The following is a 27,366-nucleotide window of genomic DNA, read 5'->3' as shown; positions in this document are numbered from 1 at the left end:
AAGTTTATAGCCTGTGTCGCTCTCTCTCCTATCTGCACTCCCCATTCCTACCCTCAGTCCAGCTACTGTGGCATTATCCATTCATTCAGCTACGGAAAGGAAGGCTGGTCCAGCGCTTCAGGTTCTAGCCTTGAGGGCCCTAGATTCAACTCTCACAGCTGTCCTGGGTCAGTTGCTTAGTCTTGCTCTGCCTCAGTTCCCAATTTGTAAAATGGGGATAATAGCACTTCTCTCCCTAGAAGAGGTGTTGTGACAATAAATATGGTGAAGATTTTGAGGTGCTCAGCCATCTGGTAATGGGGCCCAGACACACAGAATTTCCTCCTGCTTTTCTTTTTGGATACTGTCAATCAGTTCTTCCAAGTTATTTCCTTTCTTTGCAGCTGCTGGTGTGCACAATATGTGGCTTTGCAGGTGCGTGTACAAACTCCATCCTGCTCTCTATGGATCCTGTGCATTGCTTTGATTCCTCTGGCCTCCCAGAGCAATGCTCAGACCCATCCACCTCTGTAAGTACACCTTATTAATCACCAGTCTTCCCACGATGTCATCTATGACGTCTCCAGCTTGACCTACTTGTCCCCAGTCCCAGCAGGCAGTACATCCTTTCCCCACTATGCCAGCACCATCAGAAACAGCCCCCTTTGCTCCTGCACAGAACTGTGTCCTAAACTTTCTCTTCAAAACACACCGTGGAACCCCACCTCCTGCTGGGTTCTGATTCCCCCTGGGCTCAGTCATTCTCTCCAAAGTGTCGCCTCTGCACCCTAACTCCCATCCCACCTGCAGCTGCTGGTCTAAATCCCCCTTTCACATAGGCATGCTCTCCATTGACTGCAGTAGGCACCCACGTAAGAGCGAAATGTGGCCTGCTTCCTATACTGCCATTGTATTGTTACAATGGCCTGTACAAATGGCAAGCACTTGTGGAAAACTGCTAGAAAGTATGCTGGCTGGAAATGAATTGTGTATATTAGATGGACCTATGCAAGTAGTTTTCAACCTTTCCAGACTACTGTACCCCTTTCAGGAGGCTGATTTGTCTTGTGTACCCCAAGTTTCACCTCGCAAAGTCAGACATAAAAATACAAAAGTGTCACCGCACATAATTACTGAAAACCTGCCGACTTTCTCATTTTTACCATATACTTATAAAATAAATTATGATCCCCCCCCCCCAGTTGAAAAACTCTGATATAGTATACAGAGCAGTATAAACAAGTCACTGTCAGTGTGAAATTTTGGTTTGTATTGATTGTGCTAGTGCTTTTCATGTAGCCTGTTCTAAACTAGGCAAATATCTAGATGAGTTGACATACCTGCTGGAAGACCTTTGTGTACCCCCGAGGTACATGTACCCTTGGTTAAGAACCACTGACCTATGGCACCTGTGCCTATCTCTCTTACCCCCTTCAAAGATCAGTCATTACCAGAGAACTGTGATTTAAAGAGCCAGATTCTGATCTCACACTGGTATAAATTAAGTAACTCCATGGACCCCAGGCAAAGTGAACTCTGGATTTACGCTTGTGTCACTGAGATCAGAATATGGCCCGAGGAGTTTAGGTCGAGATTTGTGGTAAGAACTAGAAGCAGTGAGCAAGCCTGTCCCCAGGAAGAAGGAAGCTTCCTGTTCAATTGGAGCTAGTGAGTAGCAGTGTGAGGTTACAGGTCAGTTGGCATCAGCATGGACTCTACACCCAGCTTCAGCCATCTCCCCTGTTCTTGTCCATTCTCCAGAATCTCTGTTAGTTGGACTAAAATTGGGAGAGTTACTGGCCATAAAGACCTAATCTATATGCACAGCAAACTCACCAGTTGCCTCCTATACCAATGAAGAAACAAGACTAGGGAGGCAGGAATGATAAGAAACAGTACATAGACAAAACCCCACTGAATGCAAAAATAGAGATACAGGGTTAGCGCCTCAGGTCTGCCTGAGCTTTGCTCAACACAGAGCAAAGAAACTGTTTTATGTCACCTTTGTAACCCATGCAGCTGGCTAAAGGCTGTTTGGTGCAAGTTAGAGCACTATTTAGGGCTGCTCTAACTTCCACCCAGCTACAATGGCCCCCAAGGGATAGTTATGGCAGTTGGGGATTGTTGGTCATGCATCCTTTGCCATAGCAATGTCCCTAGGCCAGGCAAACAAGATTGGTGGTGCAGAGCCAACTACACCAGGCCTATACTGCCTGGAGATCCCCCTCTGACAGGGGAATTCTCTGGAAGCCAACTAAGCAGCTTTGCACCAGCAGACTGGCATAGAGGCGCAACAGTGGGGGGCCAGCAACTGGCTTGCAAGCTAGGGCCCCCAGTTCCCCAATTTTATTTATTTGTTTTACAGTAGAAGGATCATGGCTCTGTTGTCCTGGGCACTGCATGACAATCAGAAAGATAGAGCCCCAAAGATTATACAGCCTAGGGCCCTGATGCTGCAATTGCTGTGTGGAGAGGTATATATTGGTTTCACCTTGACCAGCTCTCTAATATACAGAGCCCAACTGCATTAATGATACAGCATCTAAGAACTTCCAGCAATACGACTGCATTACCTGTGCTGTTTGCCAGCACAGCATTCAGAAAGACCCAGCAATGAAAGGTAAATCGCCTCCACTAGATTACGACACTGGGGAACCTTCAGCAGTGAGACATGATTGTCTCCGTGCTACTATATTAGGGCCTGGTCCTGAAGGGTGCTGAGCACTCAACTTCCTGACACCACTCCTACCGCTTATGCCCTTGTACTGAAGCATTCAGGAACCTACCGTGATGTGCTGCAGCTGCGTTCGCTCTGCTATACCCTAGCACCGTACCTGGTCACCTCTAGCACAGAGCCACACATGCATTTCCTTCCCATGTATTCCAGCTGCAGGTTGCCATATCCACTGTGGAAAGTTATTTGATTTGCCCTAGCTGATGTAGTGACATTTGGTTTTTTTTATTTCAGTGATTTGGCAGGGTGAGCTCCCAGAATTTTTTTTTTTTTTAAACCCACACACATAATTTGTGGCAAGTGGAGTTCATAATCTATTAATTTATTATCATTTCTGTCATCCTGGAGGGCCATTAGCAGAGGTAATAAAGGGAGCTGTAATTATAGGATCTGAGGCCACTCCAGACACAGCTGCTGTCACTCCACTTGCCATATTTCATTCTGTGCTGGTGCTATCAGCTTCCTAGTGAAAACAGCACAACGGCTACCTTGGGACAGCCTCTGTTGTTGTCCCTCAAGAGAAGTCTCCTCTTCCTGCAGAAAAGCACATGTAAAAGGTAGATGAAATACAAAGGTGATTAACAGAGGGGCTGGGTGGAAGGAGAAAAAAAAGGAGAGCCTCATCCAAAGGGCAAGGACTCCAAGCTGGCTGGGGAGGACACTGAGCTAATAATGTTTGCTGAACACTTTTAAATCATGTTTTCATGTTCCTGATTGCAGAAGAGTGGCTTTAAGCTTAATCAGTTTCATTTTGCTGACATTAAAGAATAAGAGTTTGCTCTGGGACCTGGGACCTGAAGTGCAGGCAATCCTGTGCCTTGGTTTTAAAAACAGCATTCTAATTTAACACAAGACTGACAGATGTGATCTTTAGTCCTTTCGCCTTGTTCTTAGTGTCTGAGATCCAGGGGCTAGGTTCACGGGGGGGGGGGGGGGGGGGGGGCTTAGGCGCTTAACTGCCACTTTAGGTTCCAAAGGCTTTGTCTACACTGGCAAGTGAAAGACAAAACTTTTGTTGTTCAGAGGTGTTTAAAAAAACACACACACACCCAAAAGACAAAAGTTTTGTCAATGACAAGTGCTGGTGTGAACGATGCTTTGTCAGCAGGAGCGCTCTTGTTGCGGGTGGAAGTTTTTTGTCAGCAGCCGTGTCGCTAAAAGCTGCATAGTGTAGACATAGCCTTTAAGTCCAACATTTAGAGCCGCAAAAATCCCTATTCCCAGCAGCTCCTTAACACTGCAGGCACATAAGTTTCCACTGATAAGGTCCCCATGGCATTTAAATTTCTGCCAGGGCCGTGCGCATGCCCCCAGCTGCTCAAATGTGGGGGGCAATGACAACTTAAGTAGTCACTGGAGCAGGGATTTGAACTCTCCCACAAGTGCCCACTCACTGAGTCAGTCTCAAACTCTAACCCCCTATGGAATAAAACCCCAAAACAAAAAGCACAGTCACAACTGGGACAGATCACAGCTATGAAAAGAAACCAGCCAACTCCTCCCCATCCCAGTTTTGGTCTGAGAACTAAGAGGTCAATTTGATGTCAATTTGATAACGACCCTGCGTTGCATACGAGAATCTGAGGATTTTCTGGACAAACGTCAGGATATGCTTCTACAGGCGCAAAGCTCTAAAGATTTAGAGCAGGTTGCACAGCGGAGCCAAGAGGCCAGTGAAGAAGCTTGGCAACATGTGACCTCCAGAAGAAGAAGGGGGAATGTCCGGGTTCCAGCAACGCAGACACAGGTAACTAACCGCTTTCATGTTCTCTCCACAGGTACCATTGCGGAGAGTGGACCAGATGATACGTCTGGGGGGAGAAAGCAGAAGGAGACTCCGCTGGTTGGAAGGCATGAGATGCGATGTCCTGAGGTTGGGGGTTCCACGACCACCACTCCCAAGAAAAGGAGGCGGGTGGTGGTGGTCGGGGACTCTCTCCTCCGGGGGACTGAGTCATCTATCTGCTGCCCTGACCGGGAAAACCGAGAAGTCTGCTGCTTGCCAGGGGCTAAGATTCGCGATGTGACGGAGAGACTGCCGAGACTCATCAAGCCCTCGGATCGCTACCCCTTCCTGCTTCCCCACGTGGGCACCAATGATACTGCCAAGAATGACCTTGAGCGGATCACTGCGGACTACGTGGCTCTGGGAAGAAGGATAAAGGAGCTTGAGGCGCAAGTGGTGTTCTCGTCCATCCTCCCCGTGGAAGGAAAAGGCCAGGGCAGGGACCGTCGAATCGTGGAAGTCAACGAATGGCTACGCAGGTGGTGTCGGAGAGAAGGCTTTGGATTCTTTGACCATGGGATGGTGTTCCATGAAGGAGGAGTGCTGGGCAGAGACGGGCTCCATCTTATGAAGAGAGGGAAGAGCATCTTTGCGAGCAGGCTGGCTAACCTAGTAAGGAGGGCTTTAAACTAGGTTCACCGGGGGAAGGAGACCAAAGCCCTGAGGTAAGTGGGAAAACGGGATACCGGGAGGAAGGACAGGCAGGAACGTCTGTGAGGGGAGGGCTCCTGCCTCATACTGAGAATGAGGGGCGATCAGCAGGTTCTCTCAAGTGCTTATATACGAATGCACAAAGCCTTGGAAACAAGCAGGGAGAACTGGAGGTCCTGGTGATGTCAGGGAATTATGACGTGATTGGAATAACAGAGACTTGGTGGGATAACTCACATGACTGGAGTACTGTCATGGATGGTTATAAACTGTTCAGGAAGGACAGGCAGGGCAGAAAAGGTGGGGGAGTAGCACTGTATGTAAGGGAGCAGTATGACTGCTCAGAGCTCCGGTACGAAACTGCAGAAAAACCTGAGTGTCTCTGGATTAAGTTTAGAAGTGTGAGCAACAAGAGTGATGTAGTGGTGGGAGTCTGCTATAGACCACCGGATCAGGGGGATGAGGTGGATGAGGCTTTCTTCCGGCAACTCGCAGAAGCTACTAGATCGCACGCCCTGGTTCTCATGGGTGACTTTAATTTTCCTAATATTTGCTGGGAGAGCAATACAGCGGTGCATAGACAATCCAGGAAGTTTTTGGAAAGCGTAGGGGACAATTTCCTGGTGCAAGTGCTAGACGAGCCAACTAGGGGGGGAGCTTTTCTTGACCTCCTGCTCACAAACAGGGAAGAATTAGTGGGGGAAGCAAAAGTGGATGGGAATCTGGGAGGCAGTGACCATGAGATGGTCGAGTTCAGGATCCTGACACAGGGAAGAAAGGTAAGCAGCAGGATACGGACCCTGGACTTCAGGAAAGCAGACTTTGACTCCCTCAGGGAGCAGATGGGTAAGATCCCCTGGGGGACTAACATGAAGGGGAAAGGAGTCCAGGAGAGCTGGCTGTATTTCAAGGAATCCCTGTTGAGGTTACAGGGACAAACCATCCCGATGAGTCGAAAGAATAGTAAATATGGCAGGCGACCAGCTTGGCTTAATGGTGAAATCCTAGCGGATCTTAAACATAAAAAAGAAGCTTACAAGAAGTGGAAGTTGGACATATGACCAGGGAAGAGTACAAAAATATTGCTCGGGCATGTAGGAATGAAATCAGGAGGGCCAAATCGCACCTGGAGCTGCAGCTAGCAAGAGATGTCAAGAGTAACAAGAAGGGTTTCTTCAGGTATGTTGGCAACAAGAAGAAAGCCAAGGAAAGTGTGGGCCCCTTACTGAATGAGGGAGGCAACCTAGTGACAGAGGATGTGGAAAAAGCTAATGTGCTCAATGCTTTTTTTGCCTCTGTCTTCACTAACAAGGACAGCTCCCAGACTGCTGCGCCGGGCATCGCAACATGGGGAGTAGATGGCCAGCCCTCTGTGGAGAAAGAGGTGGTTAGGGACTATTTAGAAAAGCTGGACGTGCACAAGTCCATGGGGCCGGACGAGTTGTATCCGAGAGTGCTAAAGGAATTGGCGGATGTGATTGCAGAGCCATTGGCCATTATCTTTGAAAACTCGTGGCGAACGGGGGAAGTCCCAGATGACTGGAAAAAGGCTAATGTAGTGCCAATCTTTAAAAAAGGGAAGAAGGAGGATCCTGGGAACTACAGGCCGGTCAGCCTCACCTCAAGTCCCCGGAAAAATCATGGAGCAGGTCCTCAAGGAATCAATCCTGAAGCACTTACACGAGAGTAAAGTGATCAGGAACAGTCAGCATGGATTCACCAAGGGAAGGTCATGCCTGACTAATCTAATCGCCTTCTATGATGAGATTACTGATTCTGTGGATGAAGGGAAAGCAGTGGATGTATTGTTTCTTGACTTTAGCAAAGCTTTTGACACTGTCTCCCACAGTATTCTTGTCAGCAAGTTAAAGAAGTATGGGCTGGATGAATGTACTATAAGGTGGGTAAAAAGTTGGCTAGATTGTCGGGCTCAACGGGTAGTGATCAATGGCTCCATGTCTAGTTGGCAGCCGGTGTCAAGTGGAGTGCCCCAGGGGTCGGTCCTGGGGCCGGTTTTGTTCAATATCTTCATAAATGATCTGGAGGATGGTGTGGCTTGCACTCTTAGCAAATTTGCGGATGATACTAAACTGGGAGGAGTGGTAGATACGTTGGAGGGCAGAGATAGGATACAGAGGGACCTAGACAAATTGGAGGATTGGGCCAAAAGAAACCTGATGAGGTTCAATAAGGACAAATGCAGGGTCCTGCACTTAGGACGGAAGAACCCAATGCACAGCTACAGACTAAGGACCGAATGGCTAGGCAGCAGTTCTGCGGAAAAGGACCTAGGGGTGACAGTGGACGAGAAGCTGGATATGAGTCAGCAGTGTGCCCTTGTTGCCAAGAAGGCCAATGGCATTTTGGGATGTATAAGTAGGGGCATAGCGAGCAGATCGAGGGACGTGATCGTTCCCCTCTATTCGACATTGGTGAGGCCTCATCTGGAGTACTGTGTCCAGTTTTGGGCCCCACTCTACAAGAAGGATGTGGATAAATTGGAGAGAGTCCAGCGAAGGGCAACAAAGATGATTAGGGGTCTGGAACACATGACTTATGAGGAGAGGCTGAGGGAACTGGGATTGTTTAGTCTGCAGAAGAGAAGAATGAGGGGGGATTTGATAGCTGCTTTCAACTACCTGAGAGGTGGTTCCAAAGAGGATGGTTCTAGACTATTCTCAGTGGTAGAAGATGACAGGACAAGGAGTAATGGTCTCAAGTTGCAGTGGGGGAGGTTTAGGTTGCATATTAGGAAAAACTTTTTCACTAGGAGGGTGGTGAAACACTGGAATGCGTTACCTAGGGAGGTGGTAGAATCTCCCTCCTTAGAAGTTTTTAAGGTCAGGCTTGACAAAGCCCTGGCTGGGATGACTTAATTGGGGATTGGTCCTGCTTTGAGCAGGGGGTTGGACTAGATGACCTCCTGAGGTCCCTTCCAACCCTGATATTCTATGATTCTATGATTCTATGTCATAGGCCATCCTGAGGCTGCCATTTTGCCAAATTCATCTGTTTTCTTCTTAGCCATTGTGAGCAACTGAATGACTGCAAAAATAGTGTGAACTAGAGTTTCAGGTAGGGCATTCTGTGCCTGAAAGCGGGCTGACCTGCAGCTCTGCCAGAGGTAGTATAAAATTACTGCAGTAACAACTGCCAGAGGCTCAAAGAAAATACACAGCAAAAGGCTGTCCTACCTTATCAAGGTAGATACCAAATCCTCTGGTGTCTGAAAAGGTTCAAAAGCCAATTGGCCATAAGTCTGGCCATGCAACAGTGGAACTCTCCCCTTCAGACCAAAAGATCCCAAGTGTGGCCATTAAAGGAGCAGAATAGTAGGAAGTGTGCCATGGGGTGTATCCACACTGCAGAAAAAGCCATGTGGCAGCCAGTCTCATGAGGCTTGCACTACGAGGCTAAAAATAGCAGTGTAAGTGTTCCCACTCAGGCTGGAGCTTGGGGGGGAGGGTCTCAGAGCCTGGGCTCCAGCCCAAGCAGGAACGTCTGCAGTGCACGGGAACCCACAATCTCCTCTGTCCCAGGGGAAGCCTTTATCTACTATGTACTTCCCTTGTGAGCTACCTCTGACATACAGTTTCTGGTGAAATACCTGCCAATGTCTATCCCTGTACTTGAAGAGAACTCTATTATTTCGAAGGAACCACAGTGCCCCACTAAGACTACCTTGCGGATAATTCAAAATTACGGAATGATGTTACGAAAAATATTCCTTCAGGACCCTCTGGTGTAGTGCGCTCCTAATGTGTGAGCCACGTGCCAGAATGCTGTTGCCTGGATTTGCCAATGGGAGATCAGTTTAACATCATAAACAAGCTGTTTGTAAGAAGGAGTCTGCTGGGCTGTTGCAGGAAAAATACCTGTAGGGGCCTCTTCCCCTTGGCCCCAGGGTGATTTAAGTATTTTTATACAAAGTGGGACAGCTTCAACAAGAGAATCCCAAGTGGCGGAAGGCATCTCTGGCCAGCCTTGACTTGAGCTAACTACCTCTGAGGGCCTAGCTTAGGCAGCTCCCCCCTTAGCATACTGGCTTCTGTTAATCCCCTTTTTAGCTCCGAACTCTCCCCAGGCCTGGGTGCCTAACTTGCGGCTCTGAATTCTACTGGGTGGCAGGGTGCCTAACGGCTATGCACTGCAAATGCTCAGCCTAAGTGCCCCTTGGGAATCAAGCCTCACATGTCTACGAGCGCAGTTGTGTGGGAACCTGAGCATGTGATCACCCTGATGTGTGAGCTCCTTGGTGTCTGGGGTTCGGGGAGTGCAGACTCAAGGGAACAGACTGCATTGACATGCCCATTTGAGTCAGTCCCCTTCCCCGTGCTCCTGATGCGCTCAGTTTGTTTTAGTCATTTTCTATTTCTGATGGGGGATTAAAATAAAAAGGCTGTATCCTATTTTATATGTATTAAAATCTCTTGTATAAAGCTGGACTGAGCCCTCTGACCGACCCAGGAGCTGTGTTGATTGGGTTGCCACGCTGGGGTTTTTTTTTTTTTGCCAGAAAGGGAAATACAGAGAAAACAGAGGAGGTTGCAGGCGTACCCTGTCCTTCTGGAAGAAAAAAACCGCCCCTTTTACAGAGCAGCAGTCACCTTGCGCTTACATCCCCGTTCTAGGAGAGCAGCAGGAGCAGCAGCAAGATGGAAAGTGCATTGGTTCCAAAATGAAATTCAGGGAGGAGTAGCTATTCATCACAGGTGTAAGCAAGAGATCCCTGAGCTACTGTAGGGCATCCCCAGTGCGTAGCAGTGATAATGGCCTGCAACACCTAGGTGTTTGGGAACTAATAGTCACAGTGACAGTAATCTGTGAGTAACTGTGTTTGGGTATGTCTATCTAGCAAAAACAAAAACAAAAAAACCATGGCAAGGACTCTCAGGGCTGGGTCAACTGACTTGGGCTTGCGCTCAGGAGCTAAATATAGCAGTGTAGACATTTGTGCTGGGGCTGGAGCCCGGGCCCACCTGAGCAGGAACATCTACACTGCTATTTTTAGCCCTGTAGCGTGAGCCTGAATCAGTTCACCTGAGCTCTGAGACTCACTGTTGTAGGGTTTTTAGGCTGTGGAGCCATACCCCTAGCTGCATTGCGTTAATGCCCTTTCTGTTAATGGAGTTAACCCTGCTGCTGGGTTAATGGAGCAATCCAGGCTGAGATTCCTCAATCAGCAACATAGCCTTGTTTGTGCTGAATCAGCCTCAGGTGGATTCCACAGCTAGCAAGTGGTGTAATCCCTGATACTGAAGATCTCCTTTAAGAAGGGCACCCATGGCATTAACCTCCGCTCAGAAACACTGCCCGCAGAAAGACCTATTTCTTCAAACTCTATAATCAGGGGTGTGGCTCTATGAAACACCTAACTCGTAGGCATCTAGCAAATCACTGGAAGAACAGTGGGAGCCACAAAGCCTGAGTTAGGCCCCTAAGCTCCCTATACAATGAATGGGGGAGAGGTAGGTGCCTAAGAATGGGATCCACAAAAGCCTGCACGCTAGGCAGAGAGCCATGTAAAGTAGTCAGTGGGTGATGCCAGCAAGAGGGGTGTGTCCTAATCCCCACCACCCACCCACATCATGGAGATAGGCATCTAAATCCAGGCTGCAGGCACCTATTTCTGCTTGCAATCCATAGCCAGGACCCACTGTCTGGAGTCAGGTGGTGTAGCCATCTCAGCCATTTCTTGTGAGGAGGAGGTGACAGTGGTGACCTTTCTTACAACCTTTAGCGCAGTGGTTTGGGTACTCACACGGGACATGGGAGATCCATGTTTAATTCTCCCCTCTCTGCCTGATGGGTAGAAGGGATTAGAACAGCAGTTGCACATCTCTCAGGCGAGTACCCTAACCACTGAATTGGAGAGTGTTCCTCACTCTAGGGCCAATTAATATATTTTTTTAATGAAAGTAGAATGACTTCAACAAGAGAGACCCACATCAGAATATCCTATATCCCAGTGGTTTGGGCACTCACCTGAGAGGTGGGGAAAGCCCTGTTCAAAACCCTTCTCATTGGACAGTGCGGGAATTGAACTGGGGTCTCCCACATCCCAGGTGAGTACCCTAACCACTGGATGTAAGGGAGGCCCCCTTGTGATGTTTGGCATGCTCTGAGTACACCTACTGGATTGGGACCTGGGGGGGATAGGCGGGGGAATGCCTGTCTTCCCCTGGTTTGCGGATTTTGCTGGGGCTTAGGCATGAGAGAGGAGTCTGGACCCCTGCCGGATGCAGCAGTGCACATGCCCAGAGAGGCCTAGGGAATTTTTACAGTGGAAATGTAGGTGCCAAGTGAGTTTAAGCGCATATAGAGTTGGGTGATAGCTGAGCAGGGATTTTGTGGATCACAGTGTTATCTAAATCTGCACTTCAGGTGCTTAAATCCTTTTGTGGATCTAGGCCAAGGTACCCACTTCAAACAACCCAGGAAGTCTTCTCAAGGGGAGCCTCCAACCTTAGAATCCAATGATGACAAATTTTACAGGGAAACAGTCACTTAGAACAAAGAGGAGCGGCAGCCAAAAAGAGAACAAGGACAAGCTGCAGAAATTAGTCATTGTGTGAGCCAAATGTCTGCTAGGCTAGGACAACTGACCTATTGCAGATATTCCCAAATGATCAGATGGGGTCGAAAATGTTTCATGGAAACATGCTGCATGGCTGAAGCAAGGAACTGATGAACCAAGAAGCGGGATGGGAGAGTGTGAATTTGTGCTGAAGCTGGAGTAATGTGTGCAAGATTTGGCAGCAGATTAGGTCCAGTAGCTGAGTACAAAATGTTCCTCTGGGCTTGGGGGAAAGAAGGGAGAGGGGATGAGACTGCTGTATCAGATTATTCATGCTGCATGTCTATCTGAAGCAGTCTTCTGCAACGCAGCAAAGTGAGCCTTGGGGACACTTTCTGAAAGCCCTCCCTACTAGCCACTGCACTTTTGCTTTGCAATCAGAACTTCTGTTCAAGGTGCCAGGGCATCTCCCCTTGATACTTTATGTTATGGAGCTTGACATAAGGTCAAGCCGTGGACTCAGAATGCAACTCTTCCAACAGCAGGAATCACATGGGAGCCCCCAATATCTGAATGAGGGAGATGGCCACTCCTTCAGTCCTGGATCTGTTACTGTAGTGCTGATATTCTACATGGACTGCTGCTGCTGTGCTGAACGAAGAGTATGGAAGTCCTGTGAATGCTCCAGTCAGCTTCCCGTCAGAGGTTGATCACATCACAAAGTGTTCCCAGCCTCCATCAACACAGGAAACAGGAGCTCCAGAGCGGCGCCTGAATCAGTCTCCTGTATGAGTGGGCCTTGCTCTGTGGCTTCGCTCCTTATGGCTAGGAAAGCTTCCCCTTCAGATGGGCAGTGAGCTCCCTATTCTGTGGTGGTGCAGCAAATGTCATGCAAAATCATCGAAGCCTACCACTGTACCACCTAGTCCCAAAAGTTAATCAGCAGGGGTTATTGCTGTACCACTCGGTCACAGGCACTACTGACTGCTGTACAATATCATCTCTAAGGCTACCACATAATCCCAGGACACTACGTGTATATGATAATTAATTTACACAAATTAATACATACTGTATTGGAACTCAATGTTAATGAGGCTTCACCATGAGCAGCTTTCTCTTGAAGTAGATTCAACCCATCAGAGTGCCAAGATAAAGTGATGCTCACAGAGGTAAATAATCACCTCCCCTTGTCTTTCACACTAATGCCCCCATCCGTAACTTCCCCTTCATTACCTGGGATGTGCTTTGCCCATCCAATGATCACCACCAGTTCCCTGTCTGCTAAGTCACAGAGGGTTGTCAGCGCTTTGATGTCACTCTCCGGCATAGTGGGGTCAGGCATGGCATAAATCTTCTCTGGCTCTGCCACCAGCAAGTGGGAGACAATCTTAGTCACTGCAAATGTCAAAGGAGAAGTTACTACTATACCTTTCAGGAGATGGTGTGTATGTAGCAGCTTTCAGACAACACTTAGCAGGATACACAACTGATAGGAGTTCTCGTACCATACGGCCTGCAATTTGGGATCTCAGAAATGTGTTTTGTTCACAGCAGGAGGGAGACTGCACTGTAGTTAGAGTTTTCAAACTTCTTTGGCTGCATATCCCTTTCCAAATAATATAGTCTACCAGGTACCCCCATCTGAGATAGGATAATAATAGACCTATGATTAGATTGCCAAGTCTTCCTAAATAAAATGCATTGTCCGCCATTACAGGACTTTTCTCATGAATCCCCTGATAGAGCCTGCATACCCCTATGGGTATGTGTACCCCAGTTTGAAAAACACTGGTGTAGAGGTTGGAAACTAGAATCTGTGAATTCTTCAGTAATGAGCCAACACCTGTAGAAGTCTGAAAAAAGCAGGAGCCTATTTTAAGACATGGCTCAGTTATACCAGGTAGATCCCATAGGGATATGACAGGGTGAGAGAAGCCTAAGATGAATGTGATGGACAAACAACTGTTGGGATTTTGAGAAGTTCAGAAAACAACTTGGTGACATGGTAGAGAGAGACCAGGGTGTGGGGCTGATTTAGTGGATCTTGGGTGCAGGGAAGACCAGAGCATCACTGAAGTTACACAGTTAGTCTCTCTCTCTCTGAGAAAGCTGTGACTGATGATCCAAAGAATCCCATCATCAACGGGACACAACCTCAGATGACACTATTCCACCCACACACTATACTCATTGGAAAAAAAATGAATATCTGACAATGGTGATTTGTAATGGAAACAGAAGGGGACAACAACCACACAACATTATTTGTGCATCCATGGCACCAATAGAAAAAGAAGCTGTGCTGGCCTTAAGGAAAACAATAGGAAGCTTGTACATACATGGCTTTTTGGCTGGAGGAGGAATCTGTAAGCTCAGATAAGTACTGCTCTCAGAGTCCAGTCTTCTCTTGTACTTCTGGCGTCCTCCGCGGACTCGATCCAGACGAACCCCTGTGGGTAAGAGAGGAAAGAAACTCGTGATCCCCTAGCAGTGTCATAGTGAATCCTGGAATTTCACTGCTACAGCTTTGTAAGAGAGGAGGCCTGGATATTCTTCCTTACCCAGCAGAACTTCCCTGACCAGGCCACCTGGCCTGTCCACTGAATCCAGCACAGCTGTCCCAACAATGTCAGCTGGGCAGCCTCCTGCTCTGACCACATCACTGGGATAGTTACCTCTCCTGAAAACACTAATGAAGACAAAACCCAACCCACCTCAACTCTTGAATCATCGTCTGTTTGGTAGATAAATTGAGGGCTTAAGATTTCAGTGCCCTCTGGATGATCATGTTTTTAAAAAGGAAGTCTCAGAAATGTCAATCAAACCTGCGCTTATGAAAAAACCCCTTTAGATTGTTCTTAAAAATGAAAAGTCAAATGTTCTGTGACCTTTCACTGTCTATATTTGAGGAAAGCTGCCCATAACAAATAAATTATGAAATATGAGTAGAACCAAGATCTGTCGAGCAAGGCAACCTATAACGAAAGTAGAACTAAATATAAACAGAAACGAGACAATGCAACCTCTACCACAGTAAGGCAATAATAAAACTGAACTAGGCAGAAAGCGAAGATTTGTAGCAACAATGCCTCAAATACAATGAGTTAAACAGCAAACAAAGCATCAAATACAACACCGAAATCACTATACCTATACAAACAGCAACAGCAGGATCAAGCATCGATACAAGAACAGCAGCTGAAATTCTACATCAATACTAGACTTGAGCAAATGGTGGAAAAATAAGACCATGAATAGTTGTCCAGATTATTAAATAAATTCCTTTCTTGTTGGATCCTTGGTCCTTTGTGTTCAATTTCTGTGAAATTGGGGGAATTGAATTTTACATGGACAAACAGCTATTGAAAGTCAATTGTGAGTATACATGGAAATTGAATTTAAAATTTGCAAATGCAAGTATTCACACCTGTAATATTTGTGTGCTGATTTCATCCAGAGTACAGAAACAACACCATGTGACTTATCTGACCAATCATAATAAGCAACAAATATTTGGTGATCAAGCCATACCGTAAAAAATAAAAATGAGAAAGTGATAGATGAATAAATTTTGAACAACACGTACCTTTGAGGAAACTGCAGTCTGCTCACAGATATTTTACAGCAGAAAGAGACTTAGTCTGACAAGTAAATTATTCGTTTCAGATCAGCACTTTGTTCACTAACCAATACCAACAACACTGGAGGAACTCTATGAAATCAGTACCAGAAGCAATGATACCCCAACCAACACGAGCACTCATACCCTGCTACTAACCCCACCATCACTTACTGTGGATGTCTGTATGCACCAGTACCAATACTGTTAGCAGTACAAATACATCGACACCAGCAAACTCCAAAAACATTCTCCTACAGCAACACGTACAGGGCTACCAATGGTTGTTGGCCAAGCCCAACATCGGCGCCCACATAAGGGCTATGGTGTAGTTTTTAAGCTACAGGCCTGAGTAGTGAGTGATGGCGAGCCACACTGCCGCACAGTGACACCTGTGGTACTGAAGTAGGAGCATAGTTGTTGGCGAGGCTTCTGTTGACAACGGTGCTGGGTTAGTGCTGTGTGGCAGGGGTGCTTAGTTCCTGGTATTGCTATTGGTGCTGGTGTTTGTATGCACATTAAGGCCCTTGGGGCTGCACAAGGAGCTTCCTCTTCATGAAGCACAGCTCTTCAGTGCTGCTTCTTGCACATGAGCATGGGCGTGGGTAGATAGGTACATTCAGTCAGTGCCATCCGATATGATGGAACAGATTGATTCCCCTGGTATGCCTTCCCCACTCCAGGAGCCAGCATTATAGCGGGAGGAGCCATAGACCCACCTTGCTCCCTTTCAGAGTCCTGCTCCCGTGTGGAGAGAAGCAGAAACGACCAGTCCTTGAAATCCCCAGAGCAAAGGAATTGCTATTGTGAGTTGCCCTTGCATAGCCCAGCATGCAGGAAAGAGAGGGGTAGAGCATGAGATGCGGATGTCAGGGAGTAGAGGGAACATGGCTGAGTTAGGCTCTGCTACACTTGGTTCTCCACTGGCATCGGACCTTGCCCTAGTGGTATAAGTTAAAGCTGTCTCCCTGCAGATGAGGCTGGGCTGCTAAGAATCAGGATGAGATCAACTCCATGTCAGTCCCTCTCTGCACCAGGCCCCGCACAGTAGAGAATCAAGCCCTAAAACTATAGTTTAAGCCATCAGTCTGGGCCCTGGAACTATTAGTTTTAATTGAGATGTTAGGCCTCTCTCTCCACTGCCTTCCCCTTCATATTGTCATTTCCATGAGTGTAGAGGGGCGCAAAGTACGTGTCCCACACAATCACTCTGAGTTGGCAGCATTTTACACCCACTTTGCACAGGTGCAAATGATGACACAAGGGCCCTGATGATGTCTGAGCTGTGCCTGGATATAGCGGGGAATGGTGGCTGCATAGAGCAGGGTAAAAGACTGATCTTCAGCCACCTGGCCCCAGCAGAAGTTAGAACCACACAGGGCTTACTCTAACTTCCACTACTGATGTAAAGGCCAATGCCTGTAGCTGCACGGATATGGTACGGCTCTACTCCACCACATGCCTGCTGCCCACATCACTCCCCACAAATGCCCCGATACACCCTTTCCCTCCTTGTGCATGGGGTGTGGGAGCTGACTGATGTGAGAGGTGGCAGAGCTTTCAACCAGCAGAGAGTTCACTTATATTGCTTTCTTTTAAGGCCACTCTGTGTCGTTTACATCGTGCAAACTTATTTGGCACGAAGAGGCCTTCGCGGACTGGAGAATCTTACGCAAAGTGCAAGGCAGAAGCCAATCAGCCCCAATGAGTTCAAATACTTTTTTTTCCTGTGAGTAAAGTCAGGGTATTCAGGGGCTCAGGTACCAGTGCTGAGCAGGGGGAGGGAGGCTAGCTGGCTTGACAGAGAGATATGTCAGAAGAAAGCCCAGGAAGTGAAATGTGTGGAGTCAGAGCATACTGAGTGAGTTTGCTGCAACTGGCACATTTTCTAAGCTGGTCACTGATCCAATGAAGAGACCCAGTGAACTCACAGAAAGTCGATAGGACCTGGCTTCCATATTACAGGGGCACCTTGGAAAATTTTACCGGGTGTTTCTTATTTTCCTGTTCAGCACCGAGGAGCCTGGCTGGACAGCTCCTTCTCTGATGTCCCATCAAGTTCCAGGGAGAGAAGAGAAAAAGAAAACAGCAGAACTTGGAGCCTAGGGAGCTTCTAGGGAGACCCAGGAAGAACGGTAGACCTGTGTGAGTACAAACCTGGAGTCCTGTATTAGCCAGGAGATGCCAAGACTGGCTTCTATCCTTTGACTTCTCCATTGAGATAAATGTGTTCAGATTTCAAAAGACAGAAACCCCATGAGACCTCCACCGCACGCTGTGCTGAATGAGCAGTGCCTCAAGTCAGTCAGTGAGAAAATATGCCTCCCCGGGAAATGCTGAGTCAGCAGCAGAATGGGGAAAAGGCTATGAAAGTGACAAACATCACGAATATGACTGAATTGCCTGACCCAAGCAGGGCTTTCTGAATGAACCACAGCTTCCCATTCCCTCTCACTAGAGGCTCGCAGCTCCTGTTTCTTCTATGTGCTGATGGGCAGATATGATATTAGAGGGTGGAATCACCTATCCGCTTAGTAGAGGAAGCTGGGAACCAATCTGCAATTCCCCAGAGTGCACTCTCTGCACATTTTGATGAAGCGAAAGGAAAAAAAACCTGGGGAGGGAGTCACTTTACTTTTACCAAGGAGACATGCAGACAGGCGCATCGTCCCCAGCATTTGGCTGGTGGAATGGCTGCACAGGTTGCAGAGGTATTAGGGATCCTCAATCAGATTATAGGGACACAAAGGACTTAAGTGCATTAAAAGAGATAAGAGAGAGAGACAAGGAGATTTACCCTCCATCCCTCCTTCCCTGGCTGAGTGGATATAGGCCTGTTCCTCCAAGGACTTTGGCTTGTTAATTTTGAATGAGACTGTATTTTCCTCCTGTTCCCCATCCAGTGTGACACTCCTTGAGGCAAACGCTTTAAATAAGGTCACAACCATTGTTCTGCCTCAGCAGCACAAGCATTAGCCTTAAAGAGACAGGGCGTAGACTGACCCACATGTGAAACATCTCATCCATCTTCCAATCGCTAATCGGAGCGATTTGTAGGCGTGACAAGCAACTAAATGCATGTCAATCCATTTGTTACGTGTCTTATTACTGATCCTGGGAACAGTGTGAAAGATACTGGAGAGACAAGTAACAAGAGAAGTACTCTGCCCCGAAGAGCTTACAGTCTTAACAGTCCCATACAGACACAAAGGCAGCTCAGCTGATAACAAGAACGCTTACTTTTCTCTTGAACTTTTCACTTCCCTGGGTTTTGTTACTTTTCTGTTTGGTTTGTTTATTGTCTGATTTTGTTATTGCCTCTTACAAGGAAGCGGGGAGGGAAGAAGAAGGGTGTTAAAATGGGTTTCCAAGAGAGATGTGAAAAAGGACTGGAAGTGTGGTGGGTGGGGTGAGAAAAGCACTGCCAAGCCTGGAGCAGCATGGGTGCAGTCATAGAGAGGCAGTGTCAAGTCCAAAACAGGATGGGTGCGGCTAGAGAGGCAGTGCCAGGCCCAGAGCAGTCAGATGAGATAAGAATGGGAGAAAGAAACAAAAAGGGAGACAAATTGTGAGCCTGAGTAGAACAAGGAGGGTAAAGGAAGCAAACAGAGATGAGATGAGAGGCACAGATGAGCCAGGACACCAGGCTGTGCAGGGCCTGGAGACATACAGATGGATGTCAATCCGAAATCACATGGTGGTTAAGCATTCTGCTTAATTCCTTTGAGGTTGAATTGCAGGGTGTGACACCTGGTATGCAAATACTTGTGGGAGGCAGCCAAGCCTTTAGTGGACACACCTACGCATGATTTGCTGCCTTCAACCCATCCCAGGATGGGAGCAAGGGAAACTTGTTACCCTCCAGCTGCTCTATGACTTTCCAACTCATTTCACACAGGGGCCACCACAGTCCAGTTCCCAGCAGGACAGATGTACCCATCACAAAATCACCACCAGGACTTGGCACTCACTGGCCCCCATGTTGGCAGCTTCAGCAGAGAGGCACAGACAGAATGGGCTTCAGAATTCCTTCCTCACACCTAGAGGGAGTCCCTCCGCATCAGGTGTGAGGCACATTGGCATGGAAAAGTTTGGGGGGAAGCCCGCTTTTTCTATTCCAGTTTTAGGGCAGGGGCTCCTTCTGACATGGATGCTTTCTGTGCTGAGAATGTAAACAATCCCACAGATCTACTTGTGCAGTAACAAAGGGAATGGCACACTCCAGTCCTGTCGCCTCTGAAGGGAACACCTGTGTTAGCCCTGACACGTATACGAGACTCCCTTCTGACCAGCGTCTGCTATGTTTGTCTGGCTTTCTTTGATTGGAGGTGTATGTTATTAGTTCCCCTGCCTGCCCTATCCCAAAGGGGGTCCCAGGATGAAGGAAGGTGGAGGCCCTGGACTTGGGTGTTTGCCTGGTCCTTTTCAACCCATCATTCTGCCCTGGTTAGGGCTGTCAGTTTTCTAACCATCCTGTTGGTGCCACTCGTGTTCCAGGAGCTCGTGAAAAGGTCTGTGCCAGTGCCAAGCCTCTGCAGTGCAAGAGCCAATCTGCTGATCTGTTCAAGCTCCCTGCAATTCTCTGCTGTGCCCCCTCAGAGAGACATCTGCCTGATGAGTTCAGTATCAGATGTCCCCTCACTGACTTGATAACATCAGGCTTTTGGGGTTTTTTCTTAATGGGAGTAAAATAATTCCAGCGTTTTTTTAAAAGCTGGACCCACGCCTAGTCTATCGGAAGTAAAAATAGCCGAGTGTGCAGAGGCAGCAGCACGGGAAATCAGGTTTAGTTTCTCTTTTATATTCTGGGGGCTAAAAATACTCTTAAAAGCTCTGTGAAGCTGAGCCTTGGCCAGTGGGAAATGCAGCCTAGGCCCAATATCAGCTGTCACGTCGAATTACTAGCCTCACATCACTGTCTATAGAGTCCTATCACATGCTCCTGAACTGATAGTAACAGAGCGATCTGTCCCAGCCCGAAGGGCTCACAGCAGAATTTTGCCAAGTGGCTTTGATGGGATGATTGGTACCCAGACTGAAAAGAACATAATTAAATGGAGCACTAAGAGAAATGCATAGGGCAGGGAGTGATGCCCTAGTGTTGGCACCACCGCATGGCTGTTCCCTGGATACAGAGGCCAGAAGCTGCTTTCACAGGCTAACTGGAATCAGGTACAGCTTCTACTCCAGTGCACCACTATCACTGGTATTCATACAATGCCATAGCTGTGAGCCCCCCTCCTGGAGGTAGGTACCTATGCCAAATCAGCAGCTTAGGTACCCCATACCCTAGCAGCCGAAAATATCTCTTGCTTTCTCTCTCTCCTGCTCACACTCAATACCTTTCTCGTGCTCGCCCTGCATTTGCATGTACCCCCGGCCGTCCCACCCCCTATTGGTGGTCTGCCTCTGGCCCTCCTGATGTGGTGGCTGGCAGGTGACAGGTGTTAGGCACACTCTGCACATGCCCATGGGATCAGACCCTGCTGGCAAGATAGGCATTCCCCTGAGTTTGAGAATCTAGGTACGGGGCCACTGTGGCTTTGGCTTGAGTTAAGGCTCCAAGTAGCTCGCTAGCCACTGGGATGGATTTGGCATTTAGGCAAATGTTGACTGGTGGAAGCTTAGCCGCCTGGGGCCTCAGACGCCTACGGGTTTGGCAGCAGCTTTGAAAAGGTCAGTGGCAGCTAATGGTGGACTTAGGCACTAAAGTACCTTTAAAGATCGGGGCCTTAGACACTTGGAAAATAAATGGGACATAGGCTGCCGAGTGTCTGTCACTTTTGAAAATGAGACCTAGTAGGCACTTCTGAAAATTTTATCCAAGTGCCTTTAACTGGCTCAGAGGAGCAGGTATCTAGCATAATCCCACCCCTGCTTGGAGCGCAGTCTTGCTTTCATAAAACGGTTTTAGTTGGCTAACAACATGTAGCTAGATGGGCCTGGACATCTCTGCAGAGCTGGGACCTTCACCAGCATGTCAGATGTCTCCTTTCCCAATGTCCATTTTGTCAAAGTACTGAATAGAATCCCCCTGATGTGGGAAAAGCAGATTGGGGGGGGAGGGGGGGATGGGTGTTAGATCTATTAAGCTCTCCAAAGTCCCCTAAAATAAATGCCACTTGCAGAGTGCCTGGTGCAGACATGAAGCTCTTTTTCTGAAACAAGAGCTATATACCACTAATGGAAGCAGGACACCAGGTTTGCTGGTGCAATGGTCCAATTCACTATGGCAGCAGACTAGATACCAAACTAGACAGCTCAATGATACACAGAGTGGGGGAAACCGGACCAGGTAACCTAATAGTCTGTTCAGGTATGCCAATGGTCTGATCTGTTATGGCAGGAAGCTGACATACCAGACCAGATGGACCAATGATGTGGCTCCAGTATATAAATTCTATATTCCTACAACGGTAGGTACTCAGGGTGTGGGTGACACAGACATCAAAGTGTTACTGCCCCTGGCTCCTGCTCTAAAGGGCATGGAGTTTGTTTGTCTGTTTTTAAGCACAGGGGTATTTTAGAGAAAGAAAAATTGTTTTTCATTCTCTTTCTTCAATTTGGATGCTTAGAAAAGTGATATTTCTGGCATGAGCTAGAGGCAGAATACTCTATAAATACAAAACCATTAAATCCCTGCAGCAGCAACCTGATCGGGGCTGCCTTTTAATTTCCTGACATGAGCTGGCCACTAACCCAATTACCCAGAATTCCCAGAGGAGTCCTCATCCTTCCCACGAAGCACCGAGACAGCCCAAGCATATTGCATGGATTCCAGCTGAGCTTTCACTGAAATCAAATATCATTTAGGAAACACATGGTCTGAAAACAAGGATGGGGGCAGGAGGTGGAGGAGGGAGGTTTCTGGAAACCCTTTGCTCTATTGAGAGATTCTGAAACTTAAACAGAAAAGAGACACCCCAGATTCGGTTACTGTGCTGGAAGCAAGCTCTACTGTTTATCCAGCTTTCTGGGGCTTTGTGCAGGGTTATTAAATGGAAGTGGATTGAGATCACTGATGCCTGCCGTCTGCCGTTTAGTTACAGGACCACCATATTCCATTCACATCACGAGAGATGTGGGTTGGCCACGGGTGAGAAGTGAATCCATTTCTGTTACAAACACTGGGTGGCACCTGCCATTCCATGCAGCTGGTTGGGTTGGAAACAGCAAAATGGAGGCTAAACCTGAGTAAAGTGCCATTGTCTACAGGACTTCACAGCTCACAGACTGGGTTCACAGAAAGAAGATCAAGTTGCAAGGGACAGTTGTTTGGAGTGAGAGATGACTTTGATTTCCCTTCTTCTTTCTAGAAGTGAACAGTGACTACTTCCCAAATACATGGACATGGAGAGGCTTGGAGAGCAAAAAGATCGAGTTGGTATAAGGTTGGAAGGTCCTAGGATTGAGACCATTCCCATGGCAGTTGGAAATGTGCTGGGAAGGTATACAGTTAACAGAAAGGATAGTTGGGTCAATTCTGTGGTCATTGTTTACTTCCCATTCATATTTTATTTCATTACCTGGCCCCACAGTGGTGGTACTCAGGTGATGAGTGCACCAGAAAGAGATTAGATTAGGAAGAGAGGAGTCCAAGAGCTTGTGAGATTTGCAACAGAAAGAATTTGGACGCACTGTTGAATTTTAAGGGCTAGTCTACACTGGCAACTCTGCCACAGCAACGCTTTAACGTTCCTTGTGTGGTCACGGCACAGCGCTCTAAAAAAACCCATCTCAACGAGGGGCGTAGCTCCCAGAGCTGGGGCACTGTTTACACTGGCGCTTTACGGGGCTGCAACTTGCTGCGCTCAGGGGGGTGTTTTTTCACTCCCCTGAGCGAGAAAGTTGCAGCCCTGTTCATTGCCAGCGTAGACAAGCCCTAACATATTTTCTGTCACGTCCTTTGGAAATGCACGAGTGTGACAAGTAGCAAAAGGTAGCGAAGGAAAGGCTCATTCTGGAATCTCAGTAACTGGGATTCCTGTACCATGGAAGTTCCAGTTCTTGGGAGAATGGAATCTGTAGAGAGGAAAATAAATCATATCCCATTTTTGCCAAGTCAGAGTGTCTTCTGGGAGTCTCTTATTGTTGATGAGAGTCCCTCTTCTGCTCCTGGAGGCCCAGCCTCTTCTTTCTGCTATGAAAAGAACCTTCTTTGCATTTGTCAGTCTCACCACATCCCATCTCACAAAGAAACACAAGTTGCACAGTCACTGGGGGAGTCCTCAGAATCCTGGTGCAATGCTATTGGTGCAGGAAAGTAAGAAGAACACTTCCCTTCCCAGACACGCTAAGTATGGAGAATCTTCACAGAGCAACAGCTCTTGCCCTAGGATGGAAGTTCCCATTCCTGCCTTTATTACTCTAGTTCTTATGGGTAAATGCTGGAAATCTGGGAGACTACAGTTGTTGTCTGCTTTATGCAATAGCTGAACACTCCTTTGCCTCAGGGGAAAGTTTCCCTCATACTATACCAGCCAGATGAGACAGCATACAGGTTCCTGCAGTGGCCATGGAGGCACCAGATCAGAAGGGGCATCTGACAAACCCCATCCTGGTACCAGTCTGCAATTCCCCAGAGTACCAGGTTTAGTTTGAACAGATTTCAGATCCTTTTATGGAATCATTTTTCCTGAACTAGCAGCTTCAGAAACTGCCCCTCCTGAGCAACTTACTCTCAGTCCTTTACAAGCAGTATTTTTAGCAAATTTGAGGCTGGTGAAATGTGCGTAATTAACATCTGTGGAGAGCAAAGCGCCTCTGTTTATCCACAGAATAATGGGTACAGCATGAGCAGTGGTAGTGTTAATCCCCACCCATGGTCTTCTGGGACCATCTCTAGAGTGAGAGGAGCTCCTGGCTCCATAGCTCAATCAATATTTGGCTTCTTTGCTGAGAGTGCCAGTGTAGGAGCCAGTTAGTACCAACTGTAATGACAGTTTTTACCAGTCCAGGAGGAACTAGATGGAGGCCATTAGCTTATTTCAGAGACTTGCTCCCAGTCCTTACAGCGAGTGGGGACTCAAAAGAGATGAGTCTCAGCACCCTGCTTGCAGGGAGCAGAAGATGGCTAAGTCTTAGCAACATAAAACAGATTCTTACTGCTTCACTTGAGAAAGAAAACAGCAAGAATGCAGGATGTGCTCTCCATGGCCGGCCAGCCAGCAAAGCATGACAGGATTATTAGAGGGCTATGCACTTTGGTGACCCCTCCTCTTTCCCCCGCCCCACCCATGTGCTTTGTGAAGGGATCTGGCACTCCTGACTTCAGAGCATTTTTCCCTTCAGAGTTTCTCTGACTCCTATTAGATGTGTGAAATGCTGCTGCAGAAGTGCAGTGGAGCTAAAAGCAGCATCGAGGGAGCAGGCATTGAAAGGACGAGGCCTTTGGAAGATTAAACAGTTTCTCTTTCAAAGTGAAAAGTGACTGAGTGGGCTGAGCCTTGGTAGCCTGCCAGGCGTGTGCCAAGCTGCAATGGGAATAAGAGGCACCAACACAGAACTGTGAGCAGTGGCAGCCACCTGCCGTTTACGTGGCTTCAGGGACAAGGCAAGCATTCCCTGCGGGGAAAGGTCTCAGTGGGATATCACAAAGGGCTGAATGCCCACACAAGGAGGAAGGAAAGGCTTGTGTCAGAGAACTCCTAGGGCCATTCTACTCAATAAGCTGCCTGTGAGCTCGCCTAGTATGGGGCTGGAGGGTATCTTTGTTGTGCCCTCAATACTTCTGGCAACTTCTAGCTCCTCTCCTTCTTCGCTTTGCGCATTTGTCTGTGGTGAGGTTTCCAGTGATCCCAGCAAACAGGCCTCCTCCCACTCCCTTTCCCCTCAACAAGGGATTTTTCCGGGGGGAATTTAACATCCAGCTGCTTCTCACTGGTCATACATCATCCCCCTTCCCATGTCTTGTAGCTGCTCACGCTATTTATGTTTAAACAAAGGATTGGCACCCTCTTCTCCTGTTGGCTCCTTCAGGGAAAACTGACACCATAGTCATTTCCATAGCAACACCCTATGAGGTAACAAACATAGGATTATGACCTCAGTGCAGTATCAGAAAGATGGAGAAGTTGGGCTGGGAGACCTTATCCAATCAGCTTCCATCTGGAACCAATCCCCCTTTCTCTGAACCCATTTACATGAACATTGTCTGAAATTACATCCTTCTCCTCCACTTTTAGACAAAGAAACTGTGAGCATGACTGAAAAACTCTTAGAAAAAAGAAACACAACAGCTGACTGAGGGATGAGTAACAAAGGCTTATTCTCCCCATAGCTGATACGGCACAGACAGGGATTAGAAGAGTCACATCTGCAGCACTCCAGAGATCCACAAATCCATGATCAGGAGGTAGCAAAGTATAAGCACTTCGGGCAAGACTGTGCTGTAAGCACTGCCTGTGTTGGAGTGGGATAAGGAGGAGCTATGTTCCAGCAAGTGTGTGTCTGAAACAGACAATGCTGGTGGGGGCGCACAGTCCTGAACATCCCCTCTCTTTTGCAAGAAGCAGCATATGCTCTCCCTTTACAGGCCCAGTTCCACTGTCCTGTGTGTGGGGTACACAGGAATCTGTACCAGTTTGCTCTAGATTCCCCAGTCTTTGCACAGTAGGAACACATGGACCAGGATAGTGCCTGGCCCTGCACAGGAGATGGTGAAAGGTTCTCAACCACTGTCCCCTGATGTCATTCAGGCAGGGACACAGCACAAGTAGCACAGAGTTCCCAGGTTACATGCCTTTCTCTGGCGGTTAGGTAGAATTTCAGGTCCACACAGCCTTGGCTTCTCTGCTGAGACTGCCAACAAGGGGGCCAATTAGTACTAACTGGGGTAAGCTCTAGATGAAAAGAGAGTGAGATTCACAGGCAAAAAAGCTACAAAAAGCAAATGCTTTAGGAATAGGAGCCAGATGTGCTCTGCAAAAAGAGTTTTCTGCACCATGCTGTATTCTCCCTAGCAAGTCTCCCATGCTCTGCCGCATCACGCTGGAAGAACCTGAGATGTCAACGCTCCGGTGCCTGTGCAACTCCCTGGTTGCAGCCCATTGATCAGGGCTCTCTTAAAGAAAGTGGCCTGGGGATATCTGAGAAACCTATTGATCTCTCACTCGGCTCCCTTCCTGCCTGTTTCTCATTCACTTTCCCCCATAACAAACCTGCACTGCTGTGTTCATCCCAGGGATAGTCCTGCTGGGTCTTAAAGGGGCACAGTCATATCAATGCATCCTACTGGATCATTCCATCTTCACCTGATGCAGGGGGGAGCATGTGTATTTCTGCTCATGCCCACACATACCAACTGTGGTCTGAGCCTGCTCCCATGGAAATCATGCCATGGATCCCAACAGGAGCAGGCTCAGAATCATTACCAGCTTTCTTCGTGTCACCTCTACATATTGTCCCCAGACATCCTTCTGGCTTAACTCAAGTGCCGAGCAGGCAGGAAGGTATAAATATGTAATACAATAAATTAAAATTAATACTTTTCCCCTCTATAGTACCTACTGCTCAAAGATCTCAAAGCACCTGAACTAAATATTAACCTGTGCAGTCTCCCAACCCTCCTGTGAGGATGGTCAGTGTCTTTACACTGAACCATTACAGAAGATAGTTGCCCAAGGCCACAGGGGCGTCAGAGAATAGAACCAGGATCCTGACTCCCTGATCTTTTGCTTTAACCATTAGACCATCTGTAGTCTCTAGTGCCCACCTCGTTTCCTGGCAGCTGGGGGGAGAAATGTGTTAACGGTCTTTTGAAAGGGGTAAACCCCAAGAAGAGAGAGGGGAGTTACTTGGTGTGATATAAGGGAGTGGGGAGAACTAGGAATAATTAGATGAAATTATTAAAATGAAGGAAACTTAGCATGGGTATCCAGATACACTTCTTCGCAGTGAGCTCTTCAAGAAATCAGAGCAATCTCTCCAGGGAAACCCTGCCACTTGGGACTTTAAAAACTAGACCAGACAAAGCACTAGAAAATGTACAGAGGGGAACAATCCTGCCCTGGCTGGGAGATGGAGTGGATGATCTAATAGAATCACAGAAATCAGAGATGGGAAAGACCAATGAACCT

General features: G+C 47.7%; 1 protein-coding gene across 1 annotated transcript in view; it reads right to left on the bottom strand.

The window, feature by feature from the left end:
• ESRRB (estrogen related receptor beta) overlaps nucleotides 1-27,366 on the bottom strand; it is a 108,942-nt gene that overhangs the window by 11,822 nt on the left and 69,754 nt on the right. The window contains exons 4-5 of the mRNA XM_074957124.1: nucleotides 14,010-14,120; nucleotides 12,904-13,065 (exon numbers count right to left, since the gene is read on the bottom strand). Coding sequence (XP_074813225.1) covers nucleotides 12,904-13,065; nucleotides 14,010-14,120 — 273 coding nt within the window. The remainder of the gene's footprint in view (nucleotides 1-12,903; nucleotides 13,066-14,009; nucleotides 14,121-27,366) is intronic.

Source organism: Natator depressus, chromosome 6 (genome assembly GCF_965152275.1).
Source record: "Natator depressus isolate rNatDep1 chromosome 6, rNatDep2.hap1, whole genome shotgun sequence".
Lineage (NCBI taxonomy): Eukaryota > Metazoa > Chordata > Testudines > Cheloniidae > Natator > Natator depressus.
The sequence above is the reverse complement of the archived record's forward strand: the minus strand, read 5'-3'. Positions and strand labels throughout refer to the sequence as shown.